Raw genomic sequence first — 23465 nt, 5'->3', positions numbered from 1 at the left:
CTCTCCTCAGTCTTCTCTTCTCCAGGCTAAACATGCCCAGTTGTTTCAGCCTCTCCACATAGGGCTTTGTTTCCAGACTCCTGATCATCCTGGTTGCCCGCCTCAGAACACGCTCCAGCTTGTCTGCGTCCTTCTTGAATTGTGGAGCCCAGAACTTGAAATGCAGTTAAAGCATTTACAAAGGAACATGTTACTTTAGAGAAGCAGTAGATGTGGACTTGCTCCCTGGCTCTCTGCCTGCCAACAAGCAATTGGTAGCAATGATGAAGAATAATGAATAAAAGGAGCTGGTGACAATGGCAGTAAGAGTGTAATCTAATTATGGCAAGGCCCTAATTTTACTAGCCACTACTATAACTGTAGTATCTCCGAAAGGTCTATTAATCGATGAAATAAAACATTCAAAATAAATAAATAAATGAAGCTAGTCATCGTGTTCTAGGATCTCTTTATCTGTGCCCTTCTAAGAACAGTTTTCTTGTACCAAAGATCTGATTCCCCCCCCCCCCTATTAAATAGTGGCACACAAATTGGGTTATTCTCTTTATTTTCCTACCACCACTTTGATTATTCTGTGGCAACTGGCACTGCAAAGTAATTAAAAACATAAATATATGGTACAGATGCAAGACGAAAACAGTTCAGTTTGCACCCAGATTTAGGTTTCATATATTGGTACTTTGTACACCTTAAATGTGTGTCTTTAAGATGCTGCCAATTTCCAAAACCTATAGTTTCCATTAGAACTGATTCTTCGTTCTTACATGTAACATGCTATGAAATCTTGGTGCACTTGCATTTATTTTTGGATACGGAATTGCATCGGTTTTAGAAAAAAACACAGTGCTTTTTTTCTAAATATACTATATTTTCTTCTTTATTAAAATTTATTTTCCACTGGAAAATCCATGTAATAGCATAATGTTCCTTGGGGACCATACTACATGATTTTTGGTAACTATTGTTACTCCCATTTAGACTTTGCAATTTGAGATGAAATTCACACTACCATAGTCTCAACAAAAGACCTGCATAAAAGTAGAAACATTGATATTGAGTATGGGTGGAAATCTCATAGGAATTCAGAAGAGGTTGGAAATGCATTGCAGCTCCTGTTTGTTGTTTCTAGATAGTTTCATCTACTAGAGAGAAGCATGCGTCTACCCCAGGGTACAGCTTCCTAATGTATTCATGCTCAGCAGGCTTGACTTGCACCCTTTTGTAGCCGTACTTGTAAGATAACATCACACTTCGGGGCCAATGGCATCATTATTTTATACCAAAGTGTACACATAAACCGTATTATTCTTCTAACTCTTCATTTAATGCTATGCGCATTCCATTGCCCAATGCCTTTACATCTTGCTTTGCAGACGTATCACATAATCACAAGATTTACCCCATTTCACATGCACTTTTTATTTATTTGCAATATTTAAATACCGCTACATATCTAAAATAGATTCCGGGTCAGTGAAAATAGGAATAAAACAGTAAAAAGAAATAAGATTAAGAACAGCACATTAAAATTGTTCAATTAAAACAAGGTACCATTAAATACAGTAGCTGGTCAGTTGAGGAATGCTTCCTGGAAAAGAGTTGTTTTCAGGAGGCGCCAAAAGCAGCATAGGCGCTGGAAGCAGCCTTCAGTGGTAGGGAGTTCCTCAGATCACCTTTCATGCAGACAAGGATTTCTGTATATGTGTGTGAAAGAGACAGGTGGCTTGGGAAATGCTTCCTGCACCACTCTGTCCAGATCCAGTTTGCCGGTGCTTTCAGGGACTTGCTTGGCTTCTGCCTGTGGTCAGGGACATGGACAGAGAGCAGGGCAGAGTCCGCCAACTTCAGCAGCAGGGATGGTGGCACTGGCCATATATGGCTGGATGCCTTCTCACTGTCACTTCCTTTTATGTCTTTTGCCTTATTGCTGATCGAAGCCTCTGTGTGTGTGTGTGAATGTTTTGTAATGCTTTGGCTTCATAGAAGCCATAGCATTACAAAACATTCATAGCTAGTATCTTTCATGAACGCCTCTCTCTTTCTGTAAATGGAAGCTTGTCCTTTATAAAACTTTACTGAAATGAACACGAGATCAGAAATAATGTTTGCTCATACAGAGGGTTGCTGTTGTTTTGTAGGAGTGACTTATTCGAGTTTCCATGCCTAGAAAGTATAACTTGCGAACCAGTGTTGAACATATTTTTAAATGTTTCTTTCACTGAATATTGTAATGCTGCTTTTGCGTTCAAGTTGGAATACCAATATGTTCTTTATATAGGTACTAAAACAAAACAAAAAAGTAAAGGAATAAAAATAAAATAGCTACTTTTATTTGGCACTGAATAATTATGTCCTGCCTATAGTGGCATGTATAAGTTTCAGGCCAGAAGAAGAAGAAAATGGTTTTCCTGTGCAGTGCTTTCTAAATATGATGTTATTTTGGGGGTAGGTAACTGCAAATTCACAACACTCAAATGCATCCCAGTTAGTGTTGCCATATTCCATTTCCCAAAATCTGGGCAGCTTATGAAAATTGTTTGCTATTTATGCAGGTAATGTGGTGGTTTGGGAAAGACTTAAACAACCCACTCACGTATCTTTCCCACTACATATTACCACTTCAAAGTTGCTTTATAGGAAAGAAGCACATTGTTGGACTTTTCTAATACCTCAAAAGCTAAGTAAAAATTAAAGACAGTCGGTGTGCCACTCTAAACATTTTTGATCCCTATAACTAACACTGCTTCCCTAAATGACATAGGTATGACTACACTCATTGGCTAAAAACACAGGAGTGGGCTCTTTTGTCACAAAATGCTTGTGCTAAATAGTGCCTTTCTTGAAAGGCTAGAGATTTTTTGTTTATTTATTTATTTGATACATTTTTATACCGCCCAATAGCTGAAGCTCTCTGGGCGGTTCACAATTTTTTTTCTATCTTTTGGGGGTGGGGGTAGACTTTTCTCAGTTTTATAAGTACTGCTGTTTGATAAATATGCAGGGACACCTAGCGTGTGGATTCTCTGTCCTCCCTCACCTATAAAACCATTGCCTTCATTTTACCAGTTGAATGGATAGGAGGCTTTTAAAGTCTTCTCAAGTTTGTAGAGATTAAAATAAATGAAAAATGAAAACTCTATTGTAAAATATGGAGATACCATAAGGACACTATTCTTTAAAACATAATCTGAAAATCTTCCGTTTTGTACTGAGGTTGCAGGGAGAGGGGAGGAAAGCAAATGTATTAATTTATCTTCCTTTCATGAAATATGCAAAACTTTTTATGACATTGTAATTGGAAGGAGGAAACTTTATGGGATTTAGACTGCAGTGCCTGTTAATTCTAATGACAATATGAATGAAGCTTATTTTCTCCATAGTGTACAGTGTAACAGTTGTATACTCGTCTTATCCAAGCTTACATACATTTTAGATTTTTGTTCATGTCTCTTCCAGTTTGATGCTTAAATCAAAGAGGGTAGTCATGAGTTCGACTGCAGTCATGAGCTGTGATTTCTCTATCTTTTATCTATTCTGGCAGCCTTTGCCCTAAGACTAAAGTGTCACAGTAAAAGGAAATTTTTAATATTGTGTGGATGAGCCAAACTTGTTCATAGCTTCAAACCGACCTTAAAATTCACCTGCTAGAAGTGTAGTGTCATTTTGACTAATGAAAATCTACACAATGATGACCATAACCTTATTTCTTCTCTCTCTTTAAGAAACACAAACTTCTCCATTTCAATAAGATAGAAAAATAAAAATAAAACACGGCTACATATTTATTTGATGTTCTCAAATTTTTGAAGAAATGAGTAAGATTTTTGTCCCCCGAACCATTTTGAGACAATTCTTTACCTATTGTCCTTTGTCTCTTCTTGCAAGTTAAAATGGAGTATGCAAATACACAAACCTCTACTTTAATTTTCTTTCATGGTCCCTAGATAATAGACATTGCAATTACATAGGGAGGTGATGGCCGTTTCATTGTTTAAAATGGGCTCCTTTACTTGAATCGAAATAGATTCAATCTGGAAGGTAGAATTTGTTTAATTATCTTACCATTTTAAAGTTTACTCTGACTTGAAAATTACTGAATGCATCATGCTGTTAAACTGGAAGGTGCATTAATCCGAAACCCAGAACATCTCTTGTAAAATAGAAAGGACTGTTTCTGGGACTGATATTTGAACAGATATGATGAGCAATGGCATAAGAAAGTTATGTTTGTAACCAGGATTGCTTTTTTCCAGCATTAAAAAAATATGTGGATTCACCTGTACATTTGGGGACTTTAAATTAAAGTAATTAAAGAATAAAAAGGCTACTGAACGCACCTTAAGAGCTGTTTTGGAGGCTTTCATTTCTAGTTTGTTTCTGCTCTAATTTATTTTCTTTTTTGCAATGTCTGTCATTTTCAGGAAAACATTAAAACTATTGTACTATAGCTAAAATTATTAAGTAATAACTTTGCTCATATATTATTTCATTTTCACTTGGGAAGCAGATCTGACCAAAATAGTGGTTTGGGCACTATTTATTTAGGGCCTCCCTCAACTTGGGACCCTTCAGATGTTTTGGACTACAATTTGCACCATCCTTGACCATTGGCCATGCTGATTGTGGCTGATGGGAGTTGTAGTTCAAAACATCTTGTGGAAGTCTGATTTAGGTCATTTCCCCAACCATACTATATAGTCTCTAGATGTTACTAGCCTGCAAAACAACTTACTATCCTGATGGGGTCTGCAGAGGAGGAACAGAGGGTTGTATTTCTATGCTAAGCATAGAGGCTTCCCTTCTCTAGTAACCCTTGGTTTCTATGCTGGAAGCAAAGGAGGAACAGAGCAGCACTCCATTCGTTGGTTGCCACCACTTACTCACCTGCACTGAATTCCAGGTTACCTATGGCTCCAAAGCTAGATCTTGAATAAAAAGGTTGGACTAAGTATTCTACTGATATCTAGGGGTCCCAAAATTGCCATTTTCTGTGCAAGAGGCAGGTTTCTGCCCTGAGGAGTTTATATTTTGATTGGGTGAGTACTTCAAAAGCAGGGGTTCAAAATGTGTCTCCCTGCTAGAATAAAACTGCCTCAATTAGATTTGAGCACAGTCCCACATCAAGCAGGGCCTGACTTAAATGGGGGTCTCAGCCCATCTCTTCTTCTCCCTTCCTGTCCCCCCTTCCCTTACATTGGAGAAAATATGCTCTGTACTTAATGGGCCCCTTCTACTACCTATGATACCACCCCCCAAAGTAAACCTTTTTAGCTTAGTGGAGGAGGTAGCAGGAAAGACTGAATAAGACCTGGAATGGAATTTTTTGGTGTTCGTAATGAACACTTGTCAAGTACCTTGAGTGAACATGTTGGATACTCAAAGATCCTAATCTGGTGTTGGGAGGGACGGGGCAGATTGGTGTCCAGCATCCCTGCATACAATCTAGGTAAACTCTGGTGGTTGGGAAATAACACCAACAGGGCAGTATTGAAAAAAACATTTAGAGTATGGTTATTGAAAATTGCCAGGAACTTTTGTTTTGTTGTGAAGCATGTAAACTAACTTGAATGTTCCTATTTTGTTTAATGTTCATGTTGTTCCAGTATGGTTCCCCAACACACTCCATCAGCTCATAATATTTCTTTAATGCGCCTTCTTTTATTCCTCATGCCTACTTCTTTCCCACAGCTTCTAATCAACATTAATCCCTGCATCTGAGTGAGTTTGAAATTTCTGATATGAATAGTGCTTTCCATACCTTTTCACTCTATTAATATGGTCTTATTGCCACATAGTTGATTGGCTTTTCTGCTAAAATCCAGCCCTGAACTCAATCAATCACTGTGAATGAACTTTCTCTTAAATATCTGTTTATGTACAAACTGTTGTATATTTCCTAGGTACAATTTTGTATGGAGGAGTGATATGTTTCCCCCTTACTCATTCTTGCACTCTGTGAATCTTCCCTCAGCAGAGTAGTGCATGTTCCTACATTTTTGTGGGATTGTTGTAGGAGCAATTCCCTGGGGAATTACTCTAATCTATTGTGTGATGGCTAACAGTGCTCTTTCCTTCTCTTTTGCTGCCCGACAAAATTGAAATCTCTTACTGCATAAAAATGCTGTGGGCTAACAGGGATGCAACAAATATGTACACTGTTGGTTGGTGTCGGTCTTTTGTGTCTTAAGCATTTGCAGATCCAATAGCAGTAAAGGGATTTAGGCAGCAATGGCAGAAGGAACAAGCTATTGTAAAGTAGTTGGGGCAAACAAAAAGTCCAAGAATCAAGGTAATAATCTATATGGTAAGAGGGAGAAGTTGGATATATTAAGGCCATGTTGGGCAGGACAAGCTGAAGAGTAGGCAAACAAAGAATAGTCCAACCAATGCACTAGAGAATCCCATTGGCGTGCATAACATGGGCACTAATCTCTGCTATTCTTGGAGGCATATGGATCCAGATACATTCTTAATGTCTCTCTGAGATTTTCCTGCCTGCATGTCTTGTTGAGCCCTCACTCAACCTTTGGTATGGGGAAGAAACCTTGGACCACTAACATCAGCATTCCTGAGCATCCTGTTGCCACCCATAGAGCTAAGGAAGACCCCTGGTTTTCTGGGGACCTTTTGGTAATGAAACGGGTGGGGAGAGTGAGAATGGAGGAACAGTTGAACACCGGCTAGAGCCCGTTGAGGACTGTTCTGTAGTGGTGATGACAGCAAGGAAAGCTTACTCTTCTGCCACCATTGCATCCTCAGAACAGAGCTTTTCTGGGTGGACCATGGCTGTGACGAATTTGCAAGAAATCACTTGCATCCCTTCCAACTAGGGATGAACAAACATTTTAATTTGAATTTCACTCAGTTTCATATTTTATTATTATTATTATTTATTTATTTATATAGCACCATCAATGTACATGGTACTGTACAGAGTAAAACAGTAAATAGCAAGACCCTGCCGCATAGGCTTACATTCTAATAAAACCATAATAAAACAATAAGGAGGGGAAGAGAATGCAAACAGGCACAGGGTAGGGTAAACAGGCATATTTTTCCAACCTTATGTTAATTTCACTCCATTTTCACATCTACATGAATACTTTCTTTTAAAATTCTACATAAAAACACTTTTGTTTGCATTTCTCCAACTTTAAGCATTTCTCCAACTTTTCTGTGGATTTTTCCTATTATATTCAATTTTGCAAATGAGACAATAGGTTCATCCATCTCCTCACTTAGCCTGGTTAAATTTATATATAGGATTAGATATCAATCTGTTAAGTAAGGAATTAGTGAGTCATCTATTGTTAGAAAATTGTTAGTAGCAAAATGGTTGATATCTAAGTATTGGAAAGCTGGTAAAGAGCTTTATATTGAAAACTGGTACCAGAGAGTATGGCCGATCTCTCTGTTAGAGAAATTGGCTGAAAAGTTAAGGACAGCACTAGTACAAGTAAAGACAAATTTGAAGGGGTGTGAAAGAAAGTAATCGAATTTGTAAATAAAGCAGAACATGGGAGATTGGAGCATAAGTCTAAGGAAATGTGGTTCCCTTCTCAACATGTCTTTTTCTGTGAATGGGTGATCCAGAGTTTAAGAGTGATGAGTAATGAAATAAAGTGTATTAAGCAAGTTAATGATATACCATTATTAAAACCAGGCGGAAATTGTAATTGAATGTAAATGTATGACTTATTATTTGATTTATATAACTAAAACTAAAGTTTAATAAAATAGTTTTTAAATTTTAAAAAAATCTACTGGGAGAGATCATATGGTGATGCAGAATAGTTTTGACTATTGAGTATAGAAATGTTGTTATTGTTGTTGTTATAACAACAATAATGGTTTTTCATCAGTATGCTGATGATACTCACCTCTATATTTCTTTTCTATGATATTCTGGTGATGCCTTAGAGATTCTGAATCCGCTCTTTGAGTCTGGAAAATAGTTCAGCACCTCCAATTTAATTACCGGTCCCTTATTTATTTATTTGGTTTTTTGTTGTTGTTTTGCTTTTTATATTTAGTAAGCCACTCTGAGTAAATTACCTGTTTGAAGGAGAAAAGCAGAGTATAAGTATGGCCAAGTATCAAGACCTTAATTTAAACACTTCTATTACATTTAGCTCACTGCTCCAACACCACAAATGGTCTGTATACAAAAGGGTGAAGGAACTGTTACATACTGGATGTAGAAATGCTATCGTGTGCCATAAGAATCAGTTCCAACTAATGGAAAACGTCTTTAAAGTGAGCATGTACAGCTTGTACAGAGGATAATTGTTAGAAGAGAAAATTCCTAAACCAATAAATCCTTCTGCTTTCCCTTTAACAGTTAGAAGAGTTTTCAGTTAGAAAAGTTGCCCTCTCTCCTTACGCAGTATGGGCTATATTGCTTCACTCAGTTGTATTTTTGTGGTGCTTGAAAAAATTTGACTGTCCATTGACATATGAACAACTGATAAATATGTTTTTACTTGATTAACATTTTTGCCAAGTGAGAAGTAGTACCCACAGTTTTGCTACTATGGAAACAATCTTGTAGCAGCTTGTATGGGTGTGTGCCGAAGTTTTATTATTGAGCAGATTTCACCCATCTGGTTTTGTTATTTTTGTTTGCTTGCTAGTTCTTTACAATGTTGAGATCTACATGCAAAGCAGGCTTCCCTCATAGTGGTACCAAAATACAAAGCTGCCTGCTAAGATTTGTCTCTCACTGCTACATTGGGAATTCAAGCTAGCTACTTCCAGGAAAAAAAAATCCCAAACTGTTGTTTAGGACATACCAGGAAACTTGTGTCTTATTTGCCCGGCTATTAAGTAGGAAGGAGTAAAAACATAGATACAAGTAGTTAAGAAGGAGCAATGTCTCTGTTTTGGGGCAGAAAGTCTCCTAAAGTCTCATCCAGCAATACCCTGAGAACCTACATTCATTTGAAATGATGGGGGTCCACAAAGGGTGTATAAGGAAAATAGTGACATTCTTGTGCAGCATCTTTATTTTTACACCACGATCATTGCTTGTAGTACCCCAGCCCTCACCCCAGACCATTACATATACAGAAATAGAATTTACCAATGTACTACAGTCTGAAGTGGTAATAAATGCATAACAAGCCATGAATTTCTGACAAATATCATCACTTTAAAACTTTCAGCTAGCTGTCATATAATATCAAGCTTAATTACTGCACAGACAGTTTAAAGTTTACAGAAGGACAAGCATAAAATGTCCTGTCATTGTTTGAACATCATGTAAAACTTCCAACTATTGTGGGGAGGGTGGATCTCGGGGCTCATGCATTTTTCCTGGATGAAAGCCTCCATCAAGAAATAATTTTACACTTCAAACATAAACTGTGCCAACAAAATTAAATTAAGGCATTTTTTGCTTGGATACAGATTGGAACATTCGAAGCAACACCAAACTATTAGATTAGCTCTGCACATCATGACCCACGATGGAAGTTGGGAAGGGGGAGAAAAGAAAGGCAAATCTCTTTATATGTATCAAAAAGAATGAATATGTATAAATCAAGAGAATCTAACCCAGTCCTCCAGATTATAATTGGATGATGATGGTGATGATGATCATCACCATCATCTTCATCAACAATAATATAATCATTGGACTTCTAAAAACCTTTCAGGACAGATTAACCTCCTAAGTTGTTTTACAATTTATAGTAAATGCTATTAAATTTAGAAATATTAATGTCCAGCATTCCATACTTCTAATCACTTACAAGTATTAGAATACCCATATAAAGCAATATAAAATATACATAGTGGGCGAGTTTGTCATTTTACTACTTTGACAGAAAATTTGACTGGATGTTTACAGACTGAGGAATTCTGAAGGATAGCAGTCAGGTTCTGATGAATAGTCCCATGTATTCAAAAGATTGCATACCACTGCACGTATAAAGGTGTTCTGTTTTGTTTTTACATTAAGGTTCTTAGTTTTTCTACATTACATTTAAAATTATTGGAAAGTTTCCTAATTAAATATGCACATTTTTAAAAAAACACAAATTAAAACCTATTGCTGCTAAACCATGAAAAGAAAACATTTTATTTAAAGAGACAGAAATATACTGACTTGACTATTGGTTCATTTAATCTAGTACCAGTAATTTTGAATGGCAGTAGCTCCTATTTTATTCCATATACCAGGAAATATACAGTGATGGCATCTGGGCCATTTGTTATTGCTCTGCTCTCTTGGATGGCTTTATGGGGGAATGGTAAGGTAGTCCTGATCCCAATTCTACAGCTTGCCTGAAAGTACATACCCTCTACATCGAGCAGCCTTTGAAGACGGTTTGTGTTTCTGTACTTTTCTCCAGAAATACTTTGTATCTACATACCTGTATATGTATTATGGGACTTGGTAAAGGGTAGCTGGGCAGATTGATTGTGGCAGTCACTGAGCTGCTTTCAAAAGTATTCATTTAGGCCACTTAAAATTACTGCCTTTGTGGGCTGTCTTAAGTGCCATTTTTCTTAGTAGAAAGGCTTGTATTTATTTATTTCATTTCATTTCTATACCGCCCAATAGCCAAAGTTTTCTGGGCAGTTCACAAAAATTAAAATAGTAAGGTATGGTTTTATACATAGCACTGAACTATGGGTTAGCAATATGTCTGAACCAGGCAGGCAAACGTAAGAAAAAACAATAGTCTGGAAGGATCCTAAGGTAATACCCTGGTTTTCATGGAATGGCAAGCAACCATGGGTAAATTTTCCTGTGAGGAGCATGCTGCTTTGTATTTTAAAAATTCAAGTCAATGCAGCGCACATGCCAGCGCATTGTTGCTTGCAAACCTGCTGAGGTGGGTTAGTTGGTTGGTTGACAAGCCACACAGAATCGATGACATGTTAAGGTTTGTGAGTGGCTTGTTAACCAGCCCAACAACCCTCCCTCACCAGGTTTGCACCTAATAAAAAGGTGAAGACCTTTTTATTCTCCCAGCATTTTAACAGTCTATAAATAAATTTTAACTTGGTGTTTTAAATTTGTCATTTTGCATTGCAGCTGTTTTTATCTGGTTGAGCTTTTATATTGTATTTTATATTATGGTTTTATACTGTTGTTTTATACTTTGAATGTTTTTAATTTTTGTGAACCGCCCAGAGAGCTCTAGCTATTGGGCGGTATAGAAATGTAATAAATAAATAAATGACAAGCTGCTTGAATTTACAAAATTGCGACTAGTGAAATTCACCCACAGTGGCTTCTCTTTATGTGCAAACCAACCTAAACTGTGGCTTAGTTACTACAGATTAACCTTTCTGAACTTCATGTTACTTTATAATTTGTTACCAGTAAACACTAATTAAGTCTTGAAGTTCAAAATATGCTGTAGCTGATTTTAGATAGATTGCAACCCACCTATGATAATCTCAATACCATATCAATACTTTGTGGTAATTTTGTTATTACTAGGCATACTTTATTATAGGAAAATCCTAAACATTTTAATCATTCCCCTGGATATTATTACAATGCATGTTTGTGTCTTATTTGTTAAGGTAGCTACTTTTTTTTTTATTAATCTTAATTAAATTCTGCCCCCAATATGCTATCATATGAAAAATCTCATTTTCTTATGTGAGGGGCTGGGTGATGGGTCCCAGCGATGTGGCTGCTATGGAAAGAATATAGTATAAGGTGGATGACAAATTACTTTTTTCATTCTTTATGAATTAAGATCACAACTTCAAATGGTAGATAATTATTACTGCTATATATCGAACCATTTAAATCTTTCTGTCTGCCTGTTGCTCACCTTTTCATTTTCATATAAATACATGGTTTTGTTTTGCATTGTATTCTGTTTAAATCCCATAACAAATAAATGATAAAACTAACTACATGTCAATTAGCTTAAAAACATTTTTCAGAAGTTAAAGAAGTAAGCGCTACCTCCAATCTTGGCTTAAAACTATTTCGGGGGGTGTTGAAAATGAATGAAAATCTACTGAGACACTCTTAATTCCTATCAGTTCATATCAACTCATCAGTTTTCATAGCATGCATCATTGTGTATGTTTATCTAATGAAAACAATTTACACAGTAGAGTACATATCTTTCTCTTGCTTATACCTCACCTATGGTGTAATGACACGGATTAGGAGTAGCTGAGCAATATGTAACGAACAGTGTGGTATTGTTTATCATTTGACTGCGAAAATAATCTCTCCTTCCCTACCTTAAATAAATTAATGTAGTTGTATGCCTCTATATTCCTTCATTTCCTTGAATTTGTGCATTCTTCCAAAACATTTATTGTAGTTGTTGCTTTTATATCCTTGAGGCTGGATGTCTTCTTTCTTTTCTCTCTGACTTACCATCAAAATGGAGCTGTCAGCCAGAGAGCTGGGATGCATTTGGCTGCAGCCCCATCAGAATTACTCATCGGTTGACTGACATTTCAGTAAGACTGAAAAGAATCCTCCTCCACATGTATCAATTAGGATTGCCAACACCTGGCTTTGAAAGGTGTTCCGGTGCCTTTTATAGTTGTATGGAATGAATAAGCTTGACAGGTGTGGTTTCTCCCATCATTGCAGCAGTGTGACAGGAGAAAATGCACCCCCTGAACAGTCTGCCACACTGCTATGAAAGGCACAGTAATTGGCCACCTTATACTCAGTCATAAAACTGCTTACTTTGAAGTTGCCAGCATTAGTAGCTCTGTTCTGTAAGGAAATATGGATGAGTACCCTAAAATTAAGAGAGATTTGAAGGCTGAGGACCAAACCGAAATTATCTTTAAGCTCCCAACAACTGGGGGGGGGGGAGTCGATTGAGAGACCTGAACCTGAACGGTAATTGACCAGACCAGTTTGTGCCATTCAAGAATTTTGTCAATATGATCTCATTTATCTAGGTTGTACTTTGTGGTTTTAATTTTTGTGAACTGCCCAGAGAACTTCAGCTATTGGGTGGTATAGAAATGCAAATAAATAAATAAATTTACAGTCTACCAGCCTAGTTTGGACATAATGCTGAAACAGCCTTCCCCAGCCTGGTGCCAGGCTAGCTAGCTAGGGATGATGGGAGTTGTGAAACACATCTAGAGGACAGAACACCAGGTTAGGAAAGGGTACAGTAAACCATAATTTAGCATTATGAAAATGACAAAAGGTGCAAAAGTGGGAGAGCATCAAATATAGACCCACGAATGGAAGAGAAAGGTATAGGCACTGTCTAAGGGTGAAAACTCCAGCATAGATACGTTTAAAGTGCAATCCTATGCATTTCCAAATAAGTGGGTACAGTAAGGCCCTTTGAACCCACCTGCACTTTTTTTTGTGTAGACAGGTATAAGATTTCAATGTTAGGTTTCCTATCTGGGAATTGGTAGTTTCAGTAGATTGAGTTTATCGTCATTCTAAATAAAATTTAAAATTACCTCTAAGGCTTCAGTAGAGATGTGAAGGCCTGGAAAATCTGTTTTTACCCCATTTTTTCCTGAAGCCTGTTTTGTTTTTTTCCGAAAAATGAAAAAATGAAGAAAAATGGATTATGGAATATTTTATTTTAGCATGATGAATAAAATGTTTAAGACAAGGTGTTCATGTATTTACTTCTCTAAATGATGTCTACAAGCTATGTACAGTATCAGATTATTACAATTTCTGTGCACCAAGGACAAGCAAGTCCTAGGCTGCAAACTGAGACTACAAGTCTCAAATGCAAGAGCAAGATGCATTTCTGCCTCTAGGGGGCACTGCTATTGATAGTGATAGCTATAGCTCAGAAAATATCTGATTAAATTTCATGCATATTCATTGAATCTTGGTCCCCACTCTTTCTCTGTTCTTTTTATAGGAATGGGTGCTTTATGTCTGCTTGACACTGTGGAAGACTAGTGGAGACATAAATAATTTGTTACTAATGTAGATAGTTTCTTCTGTTGTTGTTTTTAATTTTTTTTTTTGCCTGCTCCTCATAAACTGGCAAAACCAACGAGGTTCCTTACAGTTCAGGCGTTCTTTATAGTTCAGGCGCTTGTAGCTACATTTGTTACCAAAAAAGAAAAGAAAAAAGTAAATTCAATTTGTAATACTTGTTTGAATACACTGTAATAATTTTATGCCAATCCAACTTGGACATAATTACATTTTATGTTCCTAAAGTAACAAAGTGACTTTCAATCTGTAAAAAGTGCTAATATTGCATTTTCCCCCAATTTTTCCAAAAAATTCAGGTTTTTTTTTCCAGAAAACCTCAATTTTTCCCATGGCTAAAAAATTTCCAGAATTTTTACATCTCTAGGCTTAAATTATATTTATGTAATAAGCTTCTATGTCTCAGGAGTCACAGATAACAAGGTTCCCCTCTCACTCTTCGTCTGACTTGGGCCCTTTATTCTACAAATAAAAATATGGACAGCTGGTCCTGAACATATGCTATGATGTTGTAGGTTGTAAAATAGAGTGAGAACTGATGTTTTAGATGATGCACAAATAATAAGACCTTTGCACTAAAGACAGTGTGTATCGAGCAAGGAGACTTTTGCTAGACATGTTAGATATTAGAAGAGAAGTACATGGAGAAAAATGAGTCTCTTCTACAAACAGGAGATAAATTTAGTGTTAAGAAAGGGTCTTAAGATAGGGTTTCCTGTTGTGTAAGTAATAATTTTATATGTATTTTCATATAATGACGAAAGTTAATTCTCTACCAGCTGATAATTAACTTCTAATCTAAATCAGATAAAGTTTTAAGCAGACTTGAAAAAATCCTTTGTGGGCTTTAGCCTGTTAAATTATCCTGTAGCTAGCTGTGAAGCTTTCTATAGCAATTCTAATCATATGCACCAACACCCTCTGGTGTTGGTAAAGACAAAGCTGATTAATTGTATGCCACCTGAATGATAACACTTTTCTTCATATGATTTTGTGGAGCTTTTTCTATGCCAAAATCTGAGAAAACTTTGTGGATTGTCCTAGTGCCTAAACTGTGAACTTCTGTCAGTCCAATTCACAATTCTCTTAAGCTGAAGTAATTGGATACAAGCCAAGTTGCTACCACTGAAATCAACAGGAGGAAATTGAGTTAAACCCATGTACTTACCTTGTGTACATGGCAGAAACACGTGCTGAGGAGCCAGGTCTACAATTTGTTTCTGTAATGTACACAAAGTGGAAAACACCCCTCATCAACTCCAGAAGGTCTGGTGTGAAAACCAATATTGGTTACTGTTGCCTTAAAGTAATAAGTGCACTTTTTGTTGGGAACTATGACATATTTATACCATTGTCGTGGTGGCAAGATTCTCTGATTACCTGTGACTTGCTTTAAAACATAGTTATACCACATAGTGTGAAATTGGAAAATCTGTTCTGAGTGTGTTCTAATGGATGTAACGGTCATTAAGTATATGAGTCTTCTGACGTCGTAATCAGATGTGATTCAGTCTGTTAAATATCCATGAAGCAACATCTGCTTCACAGAGTGACCTTCTGCTAAAGAATACTTAGCATCTATTAGCAGATCATAGTGCAGATCTGCGTTATTTGAAATGCACTAAACTAGAATAGTCTACTGCTGTTTAGCAACTAGCATGTAATAATTCATTGCAGTTAAATAAAGCTTTAAAAAAAACCTCCATTAGATAATTATAGGGATTATATGCATTTCAAAAACCTTTATATTCCACTGAAATTACCCATTTAATTTCAGGGTTATTATGTTAAAAACAGTTCTAAAGGCATGTTAGGGGATCTGTCAGATGCTATTTTCTGTAGGTGTTAATAAAACCAGTTTTTAAAAAGCTGAAACAAATTAAAACCAAAAGCAGTTGTACCATCTGTTGTATATTAATTGGATCTTTGCCTGTCAAGGGTAAACTCATTCTTAAAGAATGTCATTGAAGCCAACTAATAGAATAATATGCAAATATATTGGATGGTGGACTTTCATTTCAGTTTTTGCTTGAGCTCTAGCAAAGGTGAGGATGATGTATAACAAACTTTAATTTTCTTTCTTCTCAGAGCAACCTCCAAATAACCAAGGCCAGTCGACCCTGCAACCTTTACCACCTACTCACAAGCAGCATTCAGCCCAGCATCACCCATCTATCACCTCCCTTAACAGAAACTCACTGACAAATAGGAGGAACCAGAGTCCGGCCCCGCCGGCTGCTTTGCCCGCCGAGCTGCAAACCACACCCGAGTCGGTCCAGCTGCAGGACAGCTGGGTCCTTGGCAGTAATGTGCCACTGGAAAGCAGGTAATCCTTTAGGACCTTGTAAGACTACAGTTTTGCTCAAAATCTCTAAGAAGCCTGAAATTTATACTTCCCCTTATTCTGTTAGTAAGAGTTTAAACTGTGGAACTTTAATTCAGTGTAGCCGATATTGGTACTGCCGCAAAGTACCCTAAGCTCACGTGGTAACTTAATTCTTCACTTAGAATATTTTCTTGTAGTAGATGTATAAATTCATGATCACTGTAATTCAGAGATGTCATTATCTAGAGGCAAGCAGTTTCACTTTAATGCTACATGACTAGTGTTGCTGTATGAGTTATCCTGAAGAATTTCTCAACCTTGGCAGACAGATACAAGTTAAGGAGAATGTACACCATGCTACCAGAGAAGCTTGTATACCTTTTTAGCAACTTAGATGTTCTCTGCTTCTCAGCTTTACTATTTCATATTTGGTGGTTATTTCAGCTGAGCAGTTGCTTTGTATCTAGATGTCCCCTTGTACTTATGTGACCTTTCATTTTTCCATAACTTCCAGTTAAAGTTACAAATGTCTCTGTGTATTTAGGCACAGAGTGATGATTAACACATTAACAGATCTGGAGTGTGAGGGTTGTCTTTTAGCTCATATAGATGTACAACAATTATAATGCCAGTGAAATGCTATCTGTGTTGCAACCCGTTGAGAATGTTTACATAGCCCTAAGCTTTGATTGTGTAAAGTCTGGCCTGCATGGTCTCTAAGCACTGGGAAATAAGAGTTTGCTTGGAGCCGCCTACTCACCTGCACATGGTTGCAGGAAACTAATGCTCTCAGCATTGCAAAATGGGACAGGATGGAATATAAGTATATGCCTTCCCATCTTCCCCTATATATGTCTCAAGATGAGAGAAGACTACCTCCTTCTTTACAGGCTGTATAACATGTGTTATCTGAAAATGATAGCAGTTATTGTCATTTCCAAGACTGGGTGGAAAAATATGGAAGGACTATTTTCCCACTGAGACCCAGTAATCTTCTCTCACTTTGCTTAAGCCTGTGGGTCTTTGTGTGTTTGAAGATCAATTAAAGACATGTATGTGTCTAGAAGAGTGGATCAGGTAGCATGTTTATTTTGGAAGTGTCTTTCTAGAGGGATGTTTTATAAAGTTATTTCACACTTTTTATATTGTCAGTCTTCTTTTTTCTTGCTGTAGCTAGGGTTTGTCAGTACGATAATATGAAGCTTACTGCTTAAAAGGACAGACTGTGAAAGGACAGTCAATGTCTTCCAGCAGAGATTCTTAGCCTTACTAAATAACTGCCCTTCTCTCTTGGAATTCAGCAGGGAAATGAAACTGTCCCCTTCCCAAAACAAAATGGTCTTTGTGTTCCTTTTAAATGGCATTAAAGGTAGCGATAAGGATTTTTTCCTCTTTTTTCACATTCGTCATCATCATATTTCTCCTCCTTCCTTCTTCAGACTCTCGATACCCTACAGCACAGCAGCCATCAAACCCTCCTCCAGATAAACGTTTCCACTCTCCCTGGTAAGATCAGCAGCTGGAGCTGCAGACCTGCCAGAGATACCATCATAGTTGTCACTGAAGTGGTAGACATTGGGGCTGTACCACTTCAGTTTGCAGGTCAGGGATAACTCGACTGAATGCTTACAAAAATTCCGGACACGTAGGAACTAAATTTCACCAGAATGACCCCTCATGTCTGTGACATAGCTTGAGGGGTGTGGGTAGATTGTGGTGGTGAAGACAGGCACCTATCCACCCCAATGGATTGCTAGGTAGTCTGGCTACAAGTAAACATTGCAATATAGCCTATTACCACAAGAGGCTAGCCCAAGAAGCGGGAGGCAGAACTATATAAGCTTTGTTCCTACTCATGATGATTAATGTGGACTAAGCATGCCAAGTGTCCCACACATCCTTTTCTAGATATAGATATGTAGGCATGCTTTTTTCATTTTTTTCATGTCTTTCTTATTAACGATAGCTGAGCATAGTTTTTGCCTTTCCCAGGGAACCATTTTACTTTCATTTTACATTTGGCTTGCTGTTGTTGTCGCAATTTGGGCAGTGTCTTGTCCCGTGGGGACATCCAGCTCAAGGAGGCTTCAGATTGTCGTCTGAAGAGGATTCCTCTGGGGTGGGAAAGGCATGATGTCGGCAGAGGCTGGGCTAGAACCTTCTCCCTGAAATCTAGTATTTTTATGTGGGCGAATCCATTCATTTATTAATGTGTCAGGGAGCAGTCTGTCATGTAAGCCCCTGTCTGCAGTCTGTAGCTCAGTGATTACAACCCAGTCACTGGTTGATGACCTAGTTCAGTGAAATTCTAGTCATTTCAGTCCTTTTGATCCCTTGCTGGGTTGTACTGGCCTACACATACCATTCTGATGAACAGCTGTGCCTCCCTGCTCACATATGAACTTAGTGGTGCAACCCTATACACATTTAGACAGAAAAAAGTCCTACAATTCCCAGCATTCCAAAGCCAGACATGGCTAAACATGCCTGTCTAACATGCATAGGATTGGGTCCTAATTGCTTTTGTAGTTACCTGATCAATGTTAACAGAGTAGCTCATTTGTAGTCTCTTTATTAAAATATATTAAGAACCTGTCCTATGAAGAATTCTTTCTGAAGCATTGATACTTCATTCCTTAATGTTTTTATGACATTTACATTGTAGCTTAATAAATGTCTAGTTAATTACTTACATTTGAAATTTTGTTATTAATAACTATTTCACTTAAATATGATAATGTAGTAAATCTGTGTTCAGTTAATGTATATATTTATGTATTTAAAACATGTCTAGCCCACCTTTTTGTTCATAGGGAACACTCAGGGTAGCCACAGTATATAAAGTATAATTAAACACACTGACCCTGTTCATACAACAAGCTAAGCCATGGTGGTTAAGCATTTTGAGGTAAACATTATGACTTAGCGTGTTGTGTGAACTATTCCTAACCATGGTGGCTATGGTTTAAACACACTCACTAACCATGAGGGTTAACAGTCTAACCGTGGCTTAGCATGTTGTCTGAACAGGCCACTATCAGTGTATCAGCAGAGGTATAAGATAAGATAGAACATAATCAGCAGAAAAATAAAACAACCAGAGGCTAGCCATTTCAGAAGTTAAAAAGTACATTAAACAGCAGCTTCTTGACATAGTGCCTAAAATATACAGGGAGGGGCCAAGATACGTTTCCCTGGAAAAATTCCAAAGCTCAAGCGCCACTAGTGGGTCAGCGTGTGCCAGTTCACATGATCACAAGAGGTTAATAACCCACAGTGGCTTGTTAACCACCATGCACATACCGGTTGCATTTTGGTCAGTTTTGCATGATTTGCAGATTTGCGCAGCTTGTTATGATAGCCACCAGGGTGGTTGGTTGGGTTTGTTAAAAACCACCCAGCACCCCTAAAACAGGCCATGGACAGTTTAACCCTAAACTACCCCAACCAATCACCCTCAGTCAGTTTGGACATCACAACAAGCCACACCGGCCAAGAGTAATTATGCAAATCCGACTGGCATGTAGATGGTATCTTACAAAACACTGTGGCTTATTAACCATCCTGCGATCATGCGAACCAAAGTCAGTGTATGAACTCTATTGAAAAGTTTTGCGGTTGAAATTCTGTCAGCTGATATGAAAGCAGTAGTTGTGGTGTTTGAAGGTAATCATTTCGTAGACGTTACATGATGTTGACCATGATTCACAGAATTAATAACCAGAGGTTTTCTCATCAACCTTAACCAGTTACATTGGATTTTTCTACAAGTCTTGTGAGAGCCTCCGTGAGAACAGGTTAAACTGAGTCATCAGCAAAAGTGGATGAAAGGCATAGGGGTCGTATTTTTCGGCCCCAAATTACATTATTCAGAAGAAAATGCCAGCACAGAACCAGGCATCTGGTCCTTCCTTATAAGACTAACAAGATCTGCACTGACATTAGAGCACATTATCCAGTGGCATCAAGAGAAACATGAGAGGCAAGTAAAGTGTTGGGCCATCAGCTGGAGTGTTAGAAAGCACAGAGTCAGCCTGACAGGTGTTATAATCAATGTTTGTCTAACACAAGTCCCATTCATTTTATTAGGTCTGCTCTAAGTAGGACTAAGAGCCTCGTGTGGAGCAGAGTGGTAAAGCAGCAGTTTCTGCAGTTGAAACTCTCCCCACGGCCTGAGTTCGATCCCTGGTTTCAGGCAGCCGGCTTGGGTCGACTCAGCCTTCCATCCTCCCGAGGTCGGTAAAATGAGTACCCAGTTAGCTGGGGGAAAGGTAATAACAGCCGGTGAAAGCAACGGCAAACCACCCCGCTATAAGGCCTGCCAAGAAAATGTCAGCGAAAGCTGGCGTCCCTTCAAGAGTCAGTAATGACTCAGTGTTTGCATGAGAGGTTCCTTTCCTTCCCAAGTAGGACTAGCATTGGATACAATCCAGTATTGACTTGTTCTGTCTAAGTCCATATAAGGAGAAATATCTTTGTCTTTAAGTAAATTTATTATGTGAGGCACTTAGTTGGTTTTGTGAACTTCTTGTGAGATTGTATTTAGTATGCTAGCCAATTTATGATAGTGCTCAGTAACACTATGAAAGATGGTGGAGTGGGGAGACAGTATTCAGAGTAATTTGCTAATGTTGCATTGTTTCTTTTCTCAGGATTCTGCTGTAATTAGTTAGAAACATGACATTGTATTTAATTATCTGCTAATTTTATTACCTTGAGAGGAAAGTATTGAAAAAATTAATGATGGGCCAAAATTTCAGCACATTGAATCATTTAATTAACATACTAACATTTAAGAAGGTGAAACTTGATCAAAACATTTGCCTATTATATACACTTCCCTAAGTCATCAGTAAAGCAGACCAAGGGGTGTGAAAGGTTTAGGAGTCATTCAAGCTTGATAAAGCATTTGTGCTAGTAGACAATTATGGGCTTTTATTGGTGTGATTTCCAATGGAACGGCTGCCTTTAATATTGATTAAGCCTCTGTGAAAACAGATATTAATCTTTTATAGGAGGCATTGAATCCATTTACCTGAAGGCTGACGCTCCACGGGAGTACAATATATTGGAAGGAGAAGGGTATATAAACATTTCATAGCAGATAGTTTAATGTGTTTCATTGAAAAAGAAAAAGCCCAGATCTGCCACATGCAAGATAATTTCATATGCTCTATTTTTCCATTCATTTTTCAGGAACTTGACCAAATTGGGTCATTGCTAGTCATGATTTACTTCTGTTTTCTGTATATAGTGTATAAAAAGGATTACATTGTAGTTCAGAATTCATTGCCATCCCTTTGTGTTTATGATGAGGTTAAAACACAAACAGTTTGATATAAGTCCAGGAACATTTCCCTAAGGTTATATAGCACCAGGTTCAGGAAAAATTGCCTCTCAACACACTGCCTATCATAATGTTCTTCATGTAGAAAGGGTATTGCCTCACCCTAATAGCTAACTAGCCATTTAAAAATAAATCCTGCTCCTTATCTTGCTCTAGTAGTCTCTTGAAAGTAAAAATGCAGTAAAAATATAGAATTATTTTGTGTATAAAATATACAGAAATATTTTAATAAGCCTGAAGAGAGATTAAAAATTAACCAGAAACCCTGAGATATTCAGGCTGCAATACCCAGTTTTCTAAGAGTAAACTCCACTGATCTCATTGGGACTTACTTTTGAGTAGACATGTAGAGGATTGTGCTGTCAGTATTAAAAAGAATCTTGCACGTAAGTATATTTTGCACCCCAAATTGTTCCCTCTAGCTCAATTATCCCACAATACTGATTAGCCTTCATAATTGCTACTTAATAGAAACATAAACATTTGTTTTATATATATTTATTATGGGAACTGCCAGTTGCAGGTACCTGGCAGATGAGGTGAAATTACGGTTAGCTGATACCAACATAGGTAACAGAACTGTGAAATTTATCTTGTTTATAACCTTTTTGTTTTTGAAATTATGCTAGCAGGGATTGCCTCCTGGTGTGAACGTTGTCCAAAGATAATAGCCCATCAGTTCAAAAACATAATAGATTTCAGAATGCAGCATGCTATCAGCTTGAAGATGTAGTTTATCAGCCTCACTAATACACAACACCACAGCTAGAACCATTATGCTTTTGTTCTTTTGTTTTCATATGCATTTATGTTACATTTTAAAGAACTTGTGCTGTAGTTCATATGCTTTCTGCCCTCTCTAAGAATAGATATCAGTGTAATTAATGTTAAATAATGATTGCAAAAGCAGTTCTGCCATGAAAGTTGCAGTTGTTCTCAAGCCAAGTTGGTTGGCATAGTACTTGTGTGTCATAAAATGAATGAAAATGCCAATGTGTACGATGTTTATTAATCTTACTTATTTTATTATTATTTTATTTCTTAGACACCATTCTCAAAAATATCAGGCATTGTCATCCTGATCCATATAAGCCTTTATCGGTTAAAACTAGCACCTTGAATTGGGCTCAGAAATGTATAGGCAATCAGTGCAAGCAGGCCAGCATATGTGCTATATGTGCAGACTTTCAGGCCCTCATTATCCATGTAGCTGCTGAGGTTTGCACCAGTTGCAGTTTCTGAACCATCGTCAAAGGCAGCCCCACGCAGAGTACAGTGCAGTAACCTAACCTGGCAATTACTAGAGCATAATAATAATGACGACAACCAAGTTATCCCTATCCAGATAGGGGCATAGCTGGGCTACTAGGCGAAGCTGATAAAATGCATTCCATGCCACTGAGGCCACTGTAACCTAGGCTACGAACTTGATCCTTCAGAGAGAGTGCATCTCCATCCACAACAGGTTGAACACCCACCATCATGTCAGAAGAACCACCTACTAACAGCATCTCAGTCTTGTCTGGATTGAGTTTTCAGTTTATTATTTCTCATCCAGTCCATTGTCACAGCCAGACATGGTTCTAGCACATTCACAGTCTTACCTGATGAAGATAAAAAGGAAAAACAGAGCTACGTGTCATCAGCATACTGATGACAATGCTCTACAAAATTCTGGATGACCTCATTAATGATTTCATGTAGATGTTAAATTGCATGGGAGACAAAATCAGCCCAGTGGAACCTCATACTAGTGAATTCATGGGCTGAGAAATATTTCTCAAGCACCTTTCAACTAGGAGAAAAATCACTGCAATGTAGTACCCCCACCCCCTCTCCCAGCTCAGACAGTTGCCCCAGAAGAA

The 23465-nt window shown here is 37.7% G+C and overlaps 2 protein-coding genes across 2 annotated transcripts in view; both read left to right on the top strand.

Annotated features, from left to right (window-relative positions):
* Positions 1-16257, top strand: part of LOC134404426 (teneurin-3-like) — a 211603-nt gene extending 195346 nt beyond the window's left edge. Inside the window, exon 5 of the mRNA XM_063135114.1 lies at positions 16016-16257. Coding sequence (XP_062991184.1) covers positions 16016-16257 — 242 coding nt within the window. The remainder of the gene's footprint in view (positions 1-16015) is intronic.
* The window catches only part of TENM3 (teneurin transmembrane protein 3), a 177359-nt gene continuing 169909 nt past the window's right edge, over positions 16016-23465 (top strand). Inside the window, exon 1 of the mRNA XM_063136114.1 lies at positions 16016-16253. The gene's annotated coding sequence lies outside the window, so the exon portion shown is untranslated. The remainder of the gene's footprint in view (positions 16254-23465) is intronic.

Source organism: Elgaria multicarinata, chromosome 10 (genome assembly GCF_023053635.1).
Source record: "Elgaria multicarinata webbii isolate HBS135686 ecotype San Diego chromosome 10, rElgMul1.1.pri, whole genome shotgun sequence".
Lineage (NCBI taxonomy): Eukaryota > Metazoa > Chordata > Lepidosauria > Squamata > Anguidae > Elgaria > Elgaria multicarinata.
The sequence above is the reverse complement of the archived record's forward strand: the minus strand, read 5'-3'. Positions and strand labels throughout refer to the sequence as shown.